This window comes from Polypterus senegalus, chromosome 1 (genome assembly GCF_016835505.1).
Source record: "Polypterus senegalus isolate Bchr_013 chromosome 1, ASM1683550v1, whole genome shotgun sequence".
NCBI lineage: Eukaryota > Metazoa > Chordata > Cladistia > Polypteriformes > Polypteridae > Polypterus > Polypterus senegalus.
Window position 1 is genome coordinate 131,288,153 of NC_053154.1, and position 18,456 is coordinate 131,306,608.

At 37.5% G+C, this 18,456-nt stretch overlaps 2 protein-coding genes across 3 annotated transcripts in view; one reads left to right on the forward strand and one right to left on the reverse strand.

Moving 5' to 3' along the window:
- The window catches only part of LOC120532278 (ceruloplasmin), a 52,880-nt gene extending 37,614 nt beyond the window's left edge, over positions 1-15,266 (forward strand). The window contains exons 13-20 of the mRNA XM_039758149.1: positions 603-742; positions 882-1,010; positions 2,195-2,301; positions 4,590-4,809; positions 7,106-7,245; positions 8,342-8,504; positions 14,494-14,569; positions 15,139-15,266. Coding sequence (XP_039614083.1) covers positions 603-742; positions 882-1,010; positions 2,195-2,301; positions 4,590-4,809; positions 7,106-7,245; positions 8,342-8,504; positions 14,494-14,549 — 955 coding nt within the window. The 3' untranslated portion in view covers positions 14,550-14,569; positions 15,139-15,266. The remainder of the gene's footprint in view (positions 1-602; positions 743-881; positions 1,011-2,194; positions 2,302-4,589; positions 4,810-7,105; positions 7,246-8,341; positions 8,505-14,493; positions 14,570-15,138) is intronic.
- Positions 13,999-18,456, reverse strand: part of hps3 (HPS3 biogenesis of lysosomal organelles complex 2 subunit 1) — a 42,487-nt gene continuing 38,029 nt past the window's right edge. For both annotated transcript variants that reach the window (XM_039758172.1, XM_039758163.1), the window contains one exon: positions 13,999-17,212. In XM_039758172.1, the coding sequence (XP_039614106.1) occupies positions 17,070-17,212 (143 nt within the window). In that variant the 3' untranslated portion in view covers positions 13,999-17,069. The remainder of the gene's footprint in view (positions 17,213-18,456) is intronic.

Consider the following 18,456-nt stretch of genomic DNA (forward strand, 5'->3'; position numbering starts at 1 on the left):
ACACATCCTATTCATACTAAGTGTCCCAAATCTCTCCCAACATAGCAGACGAAGCTCTTCTGCAGGTGGGTGTTGAAATCATCCCAAACAAAGGTCTCCAGTAACTATTCCTAGTACACATCCGTCACCTATTTAGACCTTTTTGGCCACTTAGCAGATTCTCCTCTGTCTGTACCAGTGAACCACAATGTGGTGATCTATGGACAGCTTAATATCTGTTTTATACAAGTGTCCAGAAAACATTGCCTTTAGACTAGAGGACACAACTGAAAATAGTTGACTTTTAGCCCAAGGAACTCTGGAACTAGTTACACTTGTATGCTACGTATTTGACCATAGACTTTGTTATGAACAGTGACAATCAAAGCATTACAGTATAATTCTGAGAAGAGTTTGCAGGAGTCCTTACATCAGCTTTCCCTGAAATGATGTGTGTGGTTACTGAGACATTTATCCAAGATAAAAATAACAAAAGGGAAAAGTGAGTAAAAAAACATTCAATGAAACTGTTTATTTATCTGAATGTTTGCTGTATATAAAATAACACATGATTTTTATTTTATATTCAATTTGTTGTACTTTTGTGTATTTTTGTTTTTAAGCCCTGGAAATGCCTTCATAGAAAAACAGGACAAGTTCATTGGCTCTAAATACAAAAAGGTTGTTTACAGAGAATATACAAACAGCAAATTTAATACACTGAAAGAAAGAGGAGAAGATGAAATGCACCTGGAGATTTTAGGTAGGAAAGAAAGAAAGCAATGTTCTCAGTTTTAAAGAGCAAGCAATTACATTTGGACATCCCCTGGAGGGATTTACTTGACTAGAATCAAAAAGGCAAAGTGAATGTGGACTGTAAACTGTTTGTTGTTTCTCTGCAGGACCTCTAATCCATGGTAATGTTGACGACAAAATAAAAATTGTATTTAAGAACAATGCCAGTCGCCCTTATTCTATACATGCACATGGTGTGAAAACAGAAAGCCCTGGAGTTTATACTACATCCCCAGGTAACTTCTATAGCAACAGCATCTCTAAATTAGTTAGAGTGTACTCCATATAAAATACAAAGCCTTTATAGTTTTAAGGATACAGTGAAGTTGAAAGCTATAAGTCTAGTAGAAATAAGATGTGCGGCCTACCTGGTGTACCTTTTGCGTAGCATGTAGGTACTTCATTTGTGTTTACTGGAATTTCCGCCAAAGACTGCAGTTCCCTCCTGCAGTCTAAATAATGCTGTTAAATAAACAGACATCTCAAACGTTTTACAGTTGTCAGTGCTCTGTTTCACTACTGATGTCACATTCGTGATTAATAATATTGCCCAAAATGTAAACTATAGACCAATCACCTTTTCAGTGAGATGATGAGTTTTTAATGCAAATCAGCAGCACAGGTGGATGTAAAAACAGAAACCATTTTCAAAACCTGCAAATGATTGTATTCAGATTGCAGGAGTGTCAGACACTTGAGTTGCAAGCAGACGATTACCTAGAGGTTAAAAAACAAGCAAAACACAAGTTTGGAGGAATCCAGACAAAAGTCTAAATAATAAGAAAAACAGAGGGCTTTTACAGTGGCAAGGCACACTATGCTATGGAACGAAGAGAGGAGCTGCTTCAGCTCAAATATGTACACTCCTCCAGTCATGTGACAGACAGGTGATTGGGTAAAGCCACATCTTAAAGGAGAGGTAACTGGTGGGGCCATATACTTATGTTTCACTTGGACATGTTAAGATTAAGTGTAGGCATTTAATTGCAACAAGAGTTAAAGGTACCTATTTTATTTGAGTAGACGTCTTCTTCCAGACATTTGCTGTAAACTGGCCATAGTTCATCATTTAATTAATGGACAGATATTGTTGGTTGCCATTTATATGTAATTGGTTTCTACCTTTTACTCTGTGTTTTTTTTAACAAATCTGTATTTATATATGTACCGGTTCTGTATTTAGTAATTAGTATAACCTTTACTTATGTTTTAACTGAGAATTGTTCACAGTGCTGTGTGCCTGCACTCCGTGAAGAGTGCTATACAAAAATAAGTAGTAATTGTAATTAGAATTTGAACAAAGCAAATTAAAATTACTTCCTAAAGATGTTGTCAACAGCTCAGATTCAGACATTTGAGATTTAAATTATGGGTTATCTGAGATCTTTGTTCAGTTTCACATGGTTGCATTTTCTTTCAGGTGAAGTGCATACCTACACGTGGTACATCCCAAAGAGATCTGGTCCTGGAGATAATGATTTTGATTGCAATGTGTGGGCATATTTTTCCACTGTGGATGCCATCAAGGTATGTCTTGTGTTTTAGAAGTCAAAAGGCCAGACATTATTCACCCACATAATTCACATCCTTAGAAAAATTCACAGAAGGGGTGTACACGTAGATTTTCTGAAGCTGAGGAAGAATATGCACACTCAGCGCTTGGTCTAGGACATGGAGTATCGTTACAAGTTGTAACTGTTCTATTCTAGATAGGTGTTGCGAGACAGAAAATTAATTTCTCTAGCCAAATATATGTTGGTAAGGCAGTGGCAGGCCAACGTTTTTGAACTGTTCTAAACTGTTCTGGGGCCCTTACGCAACCAGCAACAAGGTCTGGGTAACCATTGTTATCTTTTTCAATGGGGTTGTTTCACAGCAGATCACCATAATTTAAAAAAAATAACCTCTACATGTAGGAGTTTGACAAACCTCTTCCAATACAGTAGACACCCAGAAATTTTAAGCAATTTGAACTAAAGACGCTTATGGAACACTTCCAGGATTAGGTGCCCTGAAGCTTAAGCTTCATTAGTTTCAGAATAGATCTGCTTCTGGTGTAGGGCAGTAGATGCATCCGCGCAATAAATCTGTCTTTTGGGAATCTTTAGACAGTTTATGGACACATTTTTATGATTGATTATAAATTTTATCATTTCTCTAATTAAGTCATTTTGTTTCTTGCTGTAGAATGGTGGCCAACATTTATTTTTAATCTTTGCATTGGCACAACCATGTTGTTTATAGTTGCTATGCCCTGTTCTGGTCATGTTACATGGAACTAGTGTGACCTATTGTGTTGTCTTGTCCCACCTATAATTATATAACCATAATGGTGCAATATTTGTTTTATCCAAGTATTGGATTGTTTTCCTTCGCATATGATGAAGATTAGTATGTGTTAGGGACATTGCAATGTTACTTTCTACTATGTATTTTGTGTTATGAATTTGACATTCTATTCTGATGGGTCCTTTCGTTTTAATTTCTATTGCTTGTGCCTAGATAATAATTCTGTCTGCCCCCATTCACTCCTTCCATCTTAGTGGTCATTTTTTGTAACTCCAGAATTCATCTGAATATCTATCTCTTGCCAAGTAATCCATATTGGTTCTGAGACACACTAAGAGTGTATAATTTTATATGGCCAGGAATAGTGAACTCATATGCCCTTTTAGAAGGAATGAGCATTTCATTTCACATGGCATGGTGACACATAGTCACTGGGACATGATCAGCCTCTGATTTTAGAATATTGCATGGGAAGGTTGCTCAAGTATATTGACCTCACATAGAAGGGGGGAAAGATGAACAGAACCTACCTACCTTATACATAGTAGGTTAATGAACCAGTGTGTAGAATAAGCAGGCATTTGGACCATTCTACCATCTTCACTTACTGCAGCCACATAAATGTTGTCTTAGACAGGGGTTTTCAAATTCAGTTCTAGCTTTCCAATATTTACTCCAACATGGCTTGAATAGAGACAAGAGTTTTATGGCCAGGTATGAGGACTGTTTGCATCTCTCAGACTGACACAGACAACCTGACTACAGATCCACATTGTTTTGAAAAACTCATCACAGACTTCAAAAGACTTTGTTGGACAGTTATCTTATCCAAAGATCTTGACCATACATTGTTCTTCTCTCTCTTGTTAAATTAATCTTAGCCTGAATGAACCTATTATTTTTTTACATTTAAGATTGTTCATTTAAAGATTTACCAATGTTGTTTCTTGTCCTAGTGTGTGGATATAAACACAGGGAACTTCCATTTCTGTATTACATCTTGCCTGAAGAAGGGGCCTGAGTTGCCTCAAAAGCTTGCATATTGTAATCTTTTTAGTTAGCCAATAAAATGTGTCATTTTGCTTGGCTTTTCTCAATATTTGCTCCAAAACTCTTTATCATCTGCTCTGACAAGTCTGCCTTTACAAAAGAACACGAATATTCCTTTTAAATGCTACAAAGTATCATCTGGTGACATCTAGCACTTCACACTCTGCTAGACTTGGATCAGTGCCTCTTCATTCTTGCTGACATACCTAGAAGGTGTGCAGGCAAGCTATTTCACAAAAACTTGAAAAACAGAGCCCCAAATCCAATTAGTGACTAAATGCATGCCCAGGTAGATTGAATCGTACTTATGTAAAGTAAATACCATGCTTCAATATTAAGTGCTCCTTACCATGTTTTAAATTAGACACAGAACATGAATATGCATTTATTTGGCTTGCAACCTGTAAAGTATCACTTGATATAAAAAGTACTCGGCTTTCTGTTTTAATTAGATGTTCTCCTGCCTTCTTTTTTAGGATATGTTTAGTGGTTTAATTGGCCCTTTAATTGTTTGCAAAAAAAGCTTCAGTGGAACACTTGGGCTGAAGAAGAAGCAAAAGGAATTTGCTCTTTTGTTCATGATCTTTGATGAAAATCAGTCTTGGTATTTGGATGAAAATATTCAGACATATATCCATAAGAGTAACCAGGTACAGAAGGACAGTGAAGAGTTCATGGAAAGCAATATGATGCATGGTAGGTTTGTGAAGATGCTTCTTTGTAAGACAAGTTAACAATCAGCAAAATGCGACAATTGAAGTGCTCTAGGGCTAAGCACAAGTGTTACTGTATTTTTCTTTAAATTCTGTGTTATATTACTGCAATTTCTAATAATCGTCCCTGCATGGCCAGAGACCTGATGCCATCTTGAACTTACTTGTATCTTTTCTACTAATATAGTGACTTGAATTTTAGTTTTACTAAAAGAGTTGATAAAGAAAACATGTTTTGTCATAAACAGTAAGTTTGTGTACTCTTGTGCTTTAAAATGTGGAGTTCTAATTAATAATTCACACATGCCAGCACATGAACTATGTGGATAAACAACTTGCTAAATTCTTCTGTTTGCTTCATGATATGCTGAGGCCTTGATGACTATACAAAATACAGAAGGATGATTTGTGCCCCAAAGAAGAAAGTATAAATTGTCCAATTAACAATTAATTTGAGTGTGATTTCTTTAACTAGTCTCACATATAAAGGAAGCTCTTGGAATAAAGCACACCGATTACAGCATCCACTTACTGTTACCGTTGGGTAAGCCTCGCCAAACTTAGCAATTCTCTGAAAAGACGAGGACCATAACTGATACCATACCAGAATGAATTTTAACACAATAGATGAAAGAAAAAAACACAATGCCAAATTATGCATAATCACAATATGGCAAGCAAGAAATAACATCAGGAATTTATGAAAAATGAAGCTTCGGGAGTGTAAAACTACAGCCAAGGGGTATTTATACAAAAAAAAAAAAAAAAAGAGTGGACAGATACCTTGGCATACAAGCTGCCAGACTCAATGGCTAAACTGCTGACACTATTAAACATCATCCTCCAGACTTCTTTTACTAACTCAAGGAGTTTCATTAACTAGAATTTTTTGGTTTCAGTATTTTTTTTTTTAACCAATAAAACCATATCTGCTGTTAGCTTCATTTTGCTTATGTTGGCTAAATTTTACTTTGGTGTACTAAACTGGTGCTCTTAAATTTTGTCTTTATGTTCAGTTTATAGGATAAAGAGTTTTTTAATTGACTTTTTTATTTTAATAGTGAAGTGTGCTTATTCACATTGTGGATATTGAACACTAGAAGGCACTGTTGTTCCACAAACCCAACACGACAGACATAGGGCATGAGTTAAAAGCACAAGGATCTTATTTCAGAGAAACTGTTCACAAAGTGTTCTCACCACCACAGCCACAAGTAAATACTTGGCACAATACTAAATTCTTCTTCTCCTTCCGTCTCTTTCTCCTCCAATCCTTCCACCTGACTCGTCCCTGTGAGGTCAGTCTTGTCCTTTTATATTGTCCAACCCAGAAGTGCTTCAGCTTTTCTGCCTACATGATCTGCCAGTTTTTCTGGGTCAGACAGAAACCTTGTGCCCCATGGTTCTTCTACAGCACCCCCTGGCTGCACCCACAGTACCCAACAAGGCTGAGATACAGAACACCAAGTCCCATGGTGCCCTGTGAGAGTCCGGGAGACACCACTGCTCTCCAGGGACGCTGCCATCTAGCGTTCTGGGGGAAGCAGTGCCCTAAAGATGCTGCCTTCCTCCATCCTTCCACTTCTTGAGCGTCTTGGGCTGCCAGGCGTCTCTTACAACGTATTACTGGGAATGACCAGTTGAATGCATCATTGCTCTCAGAGCAGCCTGAATTTGAACAGGCAATTGCATGAAGTTGAAATCCCTCTCATATTTCTGGAACCATTTCAGAACTTTCATAGTCTTGTGGCATGTAATACATAGCCTGCTGAATAGCTTCTTTCACAGATGATAACACTGCTGTCAATAAAAAACACATCTGATTGTTAACAAACCATATGTGTTTTAACAGATCACATACATTTCAAAGATTTTAACTTGGTTAAAAGTTCAGTTTTTCAGGACAGGTTTATACGTGTAAATATCCACTCTGTCTATATATCTTATATAGCGTACAATATTTCTTAAATGTGTTACTTTTCATTTTGTTCATTGACTTTATTTCAGTCTGCATTTTTAATTTCTAAAAAATGGCATTCTGAACTTCCTTCATATATATTACGAGCTAACCTGCTGCTGTATTTTTAATACTTTTTTGTTCATCATTGTGCCGGGGAGTGCGAGTAAGAATTTCATTGTACTCCGTACACCTGACAATACTATGAGTTATCAATTATCAATTTACCCAAAAACCATCTGGATATTTGAGGTTTTGTTTATTGTAGCACTGCTTAGCCCAAGGGAGTCCCACTAACTAGACAGTCTTGTCATTTGTTCAGCTATTAATGGAAAGATATATGGAAACCTAAAAGGTCTGACAATGACAGCTGGGGAAAAGGTATCCTGGTACCTCATGGGGTTTGGGAACGAAGTGGATTTACACACTGCCCACTTCCACGGACACAGCTTTGATTACAAGGTAAACCCTTTATTTATAATTTAATAGGTGTTAATAGGATGAATTATTAGTAAATAATTTGATGAACAAAGGTGAATGCAAACGCAGCAAATTGGCTGTGAATAATGCTTTGGCAAAATTTGCTCATCAACACTTTCATAAGCAACCTGTTAGCCTACTGGTTTAGAGAGCTAAACCTATTTATAGTTTGAGAGAGAATTTGATTATGCATTACAATTTTTTACTTACAGACCTGTTAAAAGCAATAAATAAATAAATAGGTTAAAGAATAAATAAATAAAGCCTACTTAATATAGCCCAGTTTCTATGTGTTTTCTGAAGTGGCACCCATCCTGTGAGCATTTTTCTTGTAACCAGGCATTGCTATAAGAAATTAAATGCCCTCCTTCACATTCTCAAGTTCTAAATTCACTGTCTTTATCCAATCCCTCCATATTTCATGCCCCCACTCTCTTGTCTCTCCAGGTTTTTATGCACAGATCTAGCAGTGACAACTTTGTTTAGGGCACTAAAGAGGCTAGAGCTGTCCCCAAGTGTCATTTAAACAAAATATTTTTGGGTAGAGTATTCCTTTAAAGGTCCAAGGAGAACACAACATATAAAACTGAATGAAGCAGCAGTTTATAACAGTGTCAGACCATAACATTATGCATCTGAGCCACCTGAGCAAACAGGAGTAAAGTTTGTCATTACACGATACATTAAATTCTCAGTTACAAACAAAGAAACCTAAAGGAGTAAACACAAACGTGAGCCGATATGTGAAAGATTGTTACAGAACAACAGTGAGGTCACAGTTCCTGTTGTTAAAATGTCTGACTAGTCACCTGTACTGAGGGAATTCTCCATTAGCTTGCGAGGAGGAGCAACATTTCCTACACCAGGCTTCAGTTTATTTGTTTGACCCAAACAAGTCATGGCCACTCACCTTGAAATCAGACTGCAAAGACAAAAAACAGTTTAGCCATTTTTCTCTGGCAAAATCAAAAATTTAGCATATTTGCTTTTCTTCTAATATTCATGCTACTGTGTTTTCAAGTTTGGCCTGTGTGCTAACTCCTTTATCATGTGTGCTTTCTCTTAAATAATTTAACAGATGAGTGGGACCCATCGAGCAGATGTGTTTGATTTGTTCCCTGCCACTCTACAAACATTGGAAATGACTCCTCAGTATCCTGGGACTTGGCTCTTACACTGTCATGTGACTGATCACATCCACTCTGGCATGGAGACAACATACACAGTGCTAGAGAAAGAGGGTAAGGCAGCAGACATCTTTGTGGATTTAACAATATGCGGCATGTGTCAAGTTGGCCTGGGCTACAATACTTTATACCCTAGATTTGACCAAGAGGCACCATAGATTGTATATTGTTAAGCATGAGGACACAAGTCAAAAACAAGTTGTTAGGTTAGTGGACGACTGTTAATTGTGTGGGTCTGTCTTGTAATAAATAAAACAATTTGGCTTCTCACAAACCTAAACAGGAAATGAACAGATTTAAAAAAAAAACAAAAAACAAAAAAACAATCGTGAAGAAAGCATTTATTTATTTATACATACATTTTATTTATTCTTAATACTCAAGGTCACCTTACAATGAAATTAAACAACAGTAATAAAAATAAAAACAAATGGGACAATAAAATCAAATAACAATAAGGGTACAGAGGTAGTAACAAACATCAAAAGGTATCTGGCTGTAACAGTGAAAAAACACATCTTTTTAAACTGGCATATCAACACTGCACAACAAAGTTTTCGCTTCTTGAACACTGTTGGGTGTTTCTTATAGATTGTTGGGTGCTGATCATGAATATCACAGTTTACCCATCACGTACCGTTTCAGAGACATCTTCAGTTTTGTCATGAGTTTTTCTCATATTTGTATCCAAACATTTTTGCTCCCGTAAGTGACTTATCAACAACGGTTTGTGCAGCCTGGGCATGTCCAGGTATGGAATCAGGCCGGGTTGGAAGCTGTTCTGTGGAAGTTGACATCCTGGGCAGGTCTGAACGAACTTGACGCTGTCTCAGCATGCTATAAAGGTGGCTTGCATACACGGATCCTGCTAATTTGGTTTATATAGATAGTCAGTGTGTATGTATAGTATCAGTATAGTAAAGTATAGTATCTGTAGCAAAATAACAGTAAGTAAGCTTGATGCTATAGACATTATGGTGTCAGGCGATATGTCTCGTCAATGTTCTAACAGCTGCGATACATTCTGCTATATCTGTGGTGAGTATATACTTGCACTTCAGAGACGTTGGATGACTGCTCTTGTGAGGAACGCTTATCATCTGTATTTCGGCTGCAAAACTGGTGATCAAGACAAGGAATGGGTGACTCACATTTGCTGTGTGACATGTGCTGTCAGTCTGAGAGCCTGGCTCAGAGGCACTCGGAAGACGATGCCATTTGCTGTTCCGATGATACGGCGAGAACAGAAAGGCCATGTGACGGACTGTTACTTCTGTTTGACTAATGTGTCTGGTTTCTCTGCCAAAAACAAGAAGTAAATTGAATATGCTAGTCTGCCTTTAACAATGAGACCCATGCCACATGACGACAGTCTTCCAATTCTGAAACCACCAGAGTATTGGACCTTAGACGAAACAGATGAAGAAACTGCAGTGCAGGGTACTGACAGTGACATGGACCCGGATTTTGAACCGTGCTCATCAGGCGATCCACATCTGATAACACAGTCCGAATTGAACGATTTGGTCAGAGATTTGGGTCTGTCAAAAGCAAAAGCCAAGCTGCTTGGTTCAAGATTGCAGGAATGGTGATTGCTGTCACCAGGTACGAAAATGTATGTGTTTTGAGGCCGACATCATGATATAACCAAATTTTTTGCACAAGTCAACAGTCTCTGTTTCGGTTGTGACATTGAAGAACTGTTCTCGGCCTTGAGTTGTGAACACAACCCGGAAGACGATGTTTGTTCCAAAGAAGAACTGACGCCAATATCAAAGAGGGCATTTTTGTTGGCCCCCAGATCAGACATCTTATAAGTGACAAGCGGTTTGAAGATCTGTTAGTTGGGCCAGAAAAAATTGCCTGGAAAGCCATCAAAGACGTTGTTGACAATTTTCTGGGCAATTACAGAGCCCCAAACTACATTCAGCTGGTAGACAAACTTCTCAAAGCATACATGACAATGAAATGCAACATGTCACTTAAGATTTATTTTCTCCACTCACACTTGGACTTCTTCACGCAAATCTCGGTGCTGTCAGTGACGAACACAGTGAAAGGACCAGGACATTGCTAAGATGGAGAAATGATACCAGGGCAACTGGAATCTGTCAATGCTTGCTGACTACTGTTAGACACTGCAACGTGATGCACTAGACATTGAATACAAAAGAAAATCAGGAGCAAAACACTTAATTCTGTTGAATTTAATAGTTCATGCTAAACATAAATGTGACTGTTCTTGTCAGTAAACATATACTGTAAATGTCAATATCTCAGAGTTCCTACGTGATGCAATATAACCAAAACTATATTTGTGTATGCAAAGTACCTGTCACAATCGGCAAAAACATTTCAGGAAGCAAGATTTTTCAAAATAATTGTTGTGCAGTGTTATATGTTTTGAGGGCAGTTTTAAACTGTGTTATTGAGTCTAGTTGACAGATATGAGAGGGAAGAGAATTCCACATTTGAGTGACACTATTATAGAATGCTATAGTTCCCATAGAACAGAGTTTAATGCATGGTACAGAAAATAGAGCTGCTGGTGAGGATCTGAGGGAGCAAGAGGAAGTGTACAGGAAGTCTGTAGAAGATAAGTGAGTTAGGGAGGATCAAGACTGTGGAAGGCTTTAAAATGTTGAGAGCAGTATTTTTTATTGTATTTGGTAGTAGACATAGAACCAGTGGAGTTGGGAGAGAACAAGTGTGATATGTTCAGTGGACTTAGAACAGGTAATTCTAGCAGCACAATTCTGAATAATGTATATACTCGCATATAAGTGGGGTCTTGAAACCTGAAAAATTGATCATAAAATCAGACTGACTTATACGCCCTTTCAAAAATGCGACACTTATTTTTATTTTTTTTAACATCATCTTGCCTCCTCCTATCTCGCATCATTTTCTCAGACACATTGAATTTTATTGCAGCAGCGCAGTCACCAATTTCTTTCATTGCTTCAACGACGTTTAATTTAAAACCAGCTTCATATTTTCTTCAGATCCAATGTTCCATCGTAGATAAGGGATGCTGTTACAATAAAGGTGTATGAGGGTGTGAGATACAAAAAACACAAATCAGTGCAAAAGTTGCTTCGGAATAGTTCGGGTATTACCGTGTGGTCACATAGGCACAATAGAGAGAGAGAGAGAGAGAGAGACGGGTATTATCTTGTCGTCACATAGGCACAATAGAGAGAGAGAGAGAGAGAGACGGGTATTACCGTGTGGACACATAGGCACAATAGAGAGAAAGAGAGGGAGGGGTTAGGAGCACGTGCTGATACAGCGCATTGCTGCACCCACATAGAAATAAAGGCAGTGTGCTCTGTGGTTACTCTGTCAGGTGGGCGTTAGCATATCATAATCCCTTGTACCAACAGCGTGAGTTTTCCGCGTTCGACTTATACGACCGACATTATAGAATACCAGAAATTATACTGTAAAATCAAGACCCGACATATCCGTGGGATAACTTATCCACCAGTATATAAGGTAAGTTGTAATCAATGTATAAATTAGATAGAATAGCATTACAGTAATCTACTGTATACATGAATTGACTAAGGCATTAACCAATACTTCAGTACTGTGTTGTGTAAGAACAGGACAAAGTCTAGAAATGTTTCGTAGATGTAAGAAAGCAGTCCAAGAAACATTACTTATATAGTAAGAAGAAGAGAGGGTATGGTCCAGAATGACTCCCAGGCTCTTAAACCTGAGAAGAGGTGTTTTTGTTACTGTTGTTAATTAAAATGGAAGTACAGTTAACTTTAGCGAGTGTAGATTTAGAACCAATAAGGAGCACTCTGTAGTCTAACAATGATGGTGTTTTCAGTGATAGTGCCACATATGCTTGTATATTTAGGGGCCCAAACAAAGCTCCTCACAATTAGCCTTTTTTTGGAGATATTCAAGTTTGGTCCATTTTAGGGTTATATAGGATTAAGGCATCATTGTTACAAGCTGCAGCATATACTTCAGTCTTTGTACATACAACCCCAATTCCAATGAAGTTGGGACGTTGTGTAAAATGTAAATAAAAACAGAATGCAATGATTTGCAAATCCTTTTCAACCTATGTTTAATTGAATACACTACAAAGACAAGATATCGAATGTTCAAACTGAAACTTTTTTGTTGTTGTTTGCAAATCTTCACTCATTTTGAATTTGATGTCTGCAACACGTTCCAAAAAAGCTGGGACAGGGGCATATTTACCACTGTGTTATATCACCTTTCCTTTTAACAACACTCAATAGGCATTTGGGAACTGAGGACACTAATTGTTGGAGCTGTGTAGGTGGAATTCTTTCCCATTCTTGCTTGATGTACAACTTCAGTTGCTGAACAGTCCAGGGTTTCAGTTGTCGTATTTTGCTCTTCATAATGCGCCACACATTTTTAATGGGAGACAGGTGTGGACTGTAGGCAGGCCAGTCTAGTACCCGCACTCTTTTACTACGAAGCCACGCTGTTGTAACACATGCAGAATGTGGCTTCACATTGTCCTGCTGAAATAAACAGGGACATCCCTGAAAAAGACGTTACTTGGATGGTAGCATATGTTGCTCCAAAACCTGTATGTACCTTTCAGCATTAATAGTGCCTTCACAGATGTGCAAGTTACCCATTCTATGGGCATTAACACACCCCTATACCATCACAGATGCTGGCTTTTGAACTTTGCGCTGATAACAATCCGGATGGTCCTTTTCCTCTTTGGCCCGGAGGACACGACGTCCATGATTTCCAAAAACAATTTGAAATGTGGACTCGTCAGACCACAGCACACTTTTCCACTTTGCATCAGTCTATTTCAGATGAGCTCGGGCCCGGAGAAGCTGTCGGCGTTTCTGGGTGTTGTTGATATATGGCTTTCGCTTTGCATGGTAGAGTTTTAACTTGCACTTGTAGATGTAGCGACGAACTGTGTTAACTGACAATGGTTTTCTGAACCATGTGGTAATATCCTTTACAGAATGATGTCGGTTTTTAATGCAGTGCCACCTGAGAGATCAAATGACATGGGCATCCAGTGTTGGTATTTAGCCTTGCCGCCTGCGTGCAGAGATTTCTCCAGATTCTTTGAATCTTTTGATATTATGGACAGCAGATGATGAAATCCCTAGATTCCTTGCAATTGTACATTGAGAAACGTTGTTCTTAAACTGCTAGACTATTTGCCCATGCAGTTGTTCACAGAGTGGTGAACCTCGCCCCATCCTTGCTTGTGAACGACTGAGCCTTTTGGAGATGCTCCTTTTATACCCAATCATGACAAACACCTGTTTCCAATTAACCTGTTCACCTGTGGAATGTTCAAAACAGGTGTTTTTTTGAACATTCTTCAACCTTCCCAGTCTTTTGCTGCCCCTGTCCCAGCTTTTTTGGACCGTGTTGCAGGCATCAAATTCAAAATGAGTGAAGATTTGCAAAACAACAATAAAGTTTATCAGTATGAACATTAGATATCTTGTCTTTGTAGTGTATTCAATTGAATACAGGTTGAAAAGGATTTGCAAATCATGGTATTCTGTTTTTATTTACATTTTACTCAACGTCCCAACTTCATTGGAATTGGGGTTGTATAATACATTACCACCAGCCTAAGCAAGTGTTGAGGCATAGGCCAGAACATAACATACATGACTGAAGTACTGACAGGTACAATCAATTACTAAAAGAACCTGCAGTGGAGTTGTTGTTACAAGTGCAGCTCCTTGGCTCCTAAGCCATATTGCCAAACGAAAAGGGGACGTCGCCTGGACATTTACCAAACTCATGAATCAAATTACTGCAGCTCTAAAAAGATCTTTTCCAAACAACCATATAGATAACAAGGAGATGTCTAAATGTTGGTCTGGCAGTTCTTTTCAATGCAGATGGGCTATGAAAAAAAAGCCCTGAAATGTGTTTACATGGGAGACTTAAAACTGATGCACTGTGCTAGAAAATCCTGAATAATGTGCCAAACATCTTTCTTAACTGTACTGCTTTCAGTCTGGATATGAATATCTGACATATACATTCTTTACAGAATCAAAGAGCACTTTGACGAATATAAAATCATTTTTAAAAGAAAAACTTGGATAAGAAGAGAGAAGGCAAAAAAAGTAAGTTTCTGTCTTGCAAAATGACTGTGATGCTGACAGGAAAGATGGATGAGTGCATGTTTTAGGAGTGCGTAGAAATACTTCATTTTGTTATAATTCCTTTATAATCATTTTAAATTAACTAAGCGATGATGGTTGCACATACATCCAAATACTAATAAAGGAGCCCTTTGCGAATGGACATTTTACTAGACCAGTGTCTACATTTCAATATGTAACTGCTTTAAAATAAACAAAACTCTTTATCAAAAGTGAGGGGACCAAGAAATAGCAAAAATAAGGAAATGTAATTTCTAAGTATTGGCAATGATATCTGGCAGGTAACTAATAAAGCTTGAACTTGGGAGAGGTACCAGTGGCAACAGCATGGGAAACTGAAAGAGTAGCTTCTTCTTCCTCCAAAAACCTAATGTTAGGAATATTTGAGCACATTAACTCAATGTGTATGGCATAAGTAGACAACATAGCACACTTATAAAACTAAAACACTATATTGATTAAGCCTACTTTGCCAAAAATAACTTTTAATTAAAAGTGACAAAATGTTTTCTTTTTTTCATTCTGTTTAGATAATCTACACATTTGGCTGGCTTCTGTTATCAACGCTGTCTTTTCCCAGATAATAAATCTCGGAACAACATTTTCAGCTTTTCTGTATTATTTTTAAAAAGCACAAATAAACCGTTTTTTCAAAATATGTTTTGTTATTTTATTTTAAGGACTTTAGCTTGGGAAAACTGGTAAGAATGACACCAATGGTTTGGGTGCAAAGTCAAGTGTACGCAAGTGTTGGAACCTTCTGTCTTTTTGAGAAAGGTGGCTAAGCACAAACACATTGGTGTTTTCCATATCTCAAAAAGTATTCCAATTTATCTATAAATCGATCAAGCATACACAAATTCAAACTGAACTAGACTTTTATCATTCCCATTTATGATGTATTGTTACACAATAATAAATGACAAAATCAAATTCTGATAAACAATGTTTTCTTCTCTATATAAAGTACATGTACTGTTAAATAAAGATTTTTATTACCATATACAAACTATCCACACTATTCTGTTAATATAGCAGACAGTAATGTTTCTAGAAACATCCTAACCACAGCACACTGTACATTGAGCCTTCAGTGTTGGCACTGCCATTGACTGTCAGCGTGTCCAGGGTTGTTCCTTTCTTGTGCTCAAAGCTACCTGTTACCCTGGGTTTGATTGATTGATTACGAGAATGTTACTATGTTAACTGGAAGAGGACTTAAGGTAATTTACAAAATTGGGATACATGCATAACAAAAATTAACTGTGAAAATAAATAACAGTTAACTACAGGTTAGTTAAATGTTATTCATTCACAAGGTAATTGTCAAAATAAGTATGTTTGTCATTTGTCACTTTTAACCTTCTTGCAATTGCTCTTAAATGGCTGGGACCAGTGGTATTTATTTATTTATAATTTGTTTAAGGCAACATGATTTACGGTTAACATTTCTTTTGCTGTTCCAGCAAAGGAAGTTGAAGTGACATGCTCATAGTCACACAGTGGCAGTAGTAAGACTTGAATCCACAACCTCAGGGTTTAAAGTCCAAAGTCTTAACCACCATGCCACAATATTATCTTAAAATATTCATTATCACCAAGATTGACATAGCATAAAACAGAACTCCACCCGCCTGTACTGCCAATACTTTATCATGTCCCTTTAGGGGATGAACACCTTGGGTTGGTTGATGTGGCCTTCTCAACTTCAAGACCTCCTGATTTTTCTTGCTGAAGACACCTATTGCTTTGCTGTTTATTATAAGGGTGTTTAAAAAAGGGCCTAAAATGAGTGTTATTCGGGTCTAGACAGCCAATAATTGGGGAGTACCCCAAAAAAACTTGACATCTTGCACAGTCACTAGTTTGTTAATGTGGTAGGAGTACAAATACAAAAATAAATACAATTCATGAACTTAAAATGTTAAAGGCATGCACATGTTTTGAAAAGGGCTCAGAATTTAATGTGTTGCTAAATTTAATAAAGACAACCTTAGTAAAATGTATCTTTAAATTTGGAATTGCGAACAAAAAGATTTCATGGAAAATAGGAAAAAAAGATGACAAGATACAGATCATATGAATTTAAATTCTTTTCAATATTAAATATTGTTTGTAGTTATTCTGAACATTTACTGTTACGATGAGATAAAGAAATCATACAGTATTTAATATTATTTTTACACACACATACACTGTACCATTGATATTTTTAGCTTATATAGATATAAATAAATAGAATTTCAGACTTAAAAATAGTAGTGGAATCTACAAAAGTATGTTTGGTCACTCCATTACAGTAATAATACATAGGACTCTGAAAATATACTTCAAAGCTAACTTTGCACTGACCTAAACTGAACAGAGCTGCACGTAAACAGGGGCTCAGTAAGGTGGTGCAGGCGCTGGTGAACAGACATACAGTGCTGTCATCTCCGGCCTGCCACAGTAGACCCTCTACTCAGTTACACTCCCCTTGAGTTATTAAGCTCTTCTGGCTGCATTCAAAGAGATAGGGCAAAAAAAAAGCTGCCATCCCGTCGTCTGGCATAAGGCACAGAAAATCCAGTGGATTCAGTTCCATAGCAATAACTGATAAGGTTTCTGTAGGGAAGAAGGCATGAACAGCAGTTTATCAGCAAAGCAAAATGTATTTCATATACTGTAGCATCTTCTATAGAAATTATTATTTTAAGGTACTTGAAAGTCAAATAGGAGAGGAGATATTAAACCTACACCTTCAAATTCACTAATTCAGAAGAAGGGTATGAAATGTTTTTGTTTTTAAATACCCTTCATGTTCAGTGCAGGTTGGAAACACTTTATTTTCTGTTTTATCATTTAGAGATCTTTTCTGGAAAATGCTATATACCCTTTCATACAACTAACCAACGTAAGCAAACTCAAGACATGGCCGTGCTGTATACCAGTCTACTGCATCAGTGCACAAAATATCTGTGGAACCAATAGCAAATTCAGATTATTCTTTTTTTGCTGGACATTGTAGTTCTTCACAAGTAAATTTTCAATTTTTACATGTCTTCTGTAAACTGAAGCATGTTGCCTCAGCATCACTGAATCACTTTGGATGTGTTGCTATCAGTAAACACAGAATGCTCAGGTCATATTGGTTTAAATACAGTGGTGGCTGTCTGCTAGCGCAGGGAGTTCTGTACACATTTTCCTTGACAGGCGACGAGTTTCATTAAAACAAACAACTCATAAATGACAAAAAAATCAACACACATTTCCCAGTACAATAGACCCCCGCAAAGTCATGGTTCAGAGTTCTCGGCCTCAGTCATTTGTGGATATTTCCTTAGAACCTATCTAATAATTGTTAGTGGATACCGCAAATATCCTCCACAATTTTTTATGGCTTTTTTCATGGCAGTACAGTACTGTAGAGAGAAAGGAAACAACTGCAGAGGAAAACACGGCTTGGGATGGTGAAAGTAGCCAAAAGAATTTGAAACTGTAACTCCCAGCAGACCTTGCAATGGCTCTGATTGGTCTTCTGCTGAGGGTGCTGGGGCTGTTTGGGTCAAAGGATATCGGTGCGGCTTTTATAAAGGGGGCTGGTGACCAAAACCAAAAAAATATTTTTTGTAATTTGTGTTTCAAGTTCCTGTCTGTCTGTCTTATGTTGGGTTACCTGTACTTATTCGTTTTGTCCTGGATCTTTTCGTGGTTGGGGTCTGGATTGTCTACCGTCTGCCTGTGTACATGAGGAATGTAAGTGGATTCATGGCCATCCTACAAAGAAAGGAGCGCTCCTGAACCTGTCCACCCATCTTCACCATTTCAGGAACTAGCAGTAAGATTATCTTTACATTCCCATTCAACGT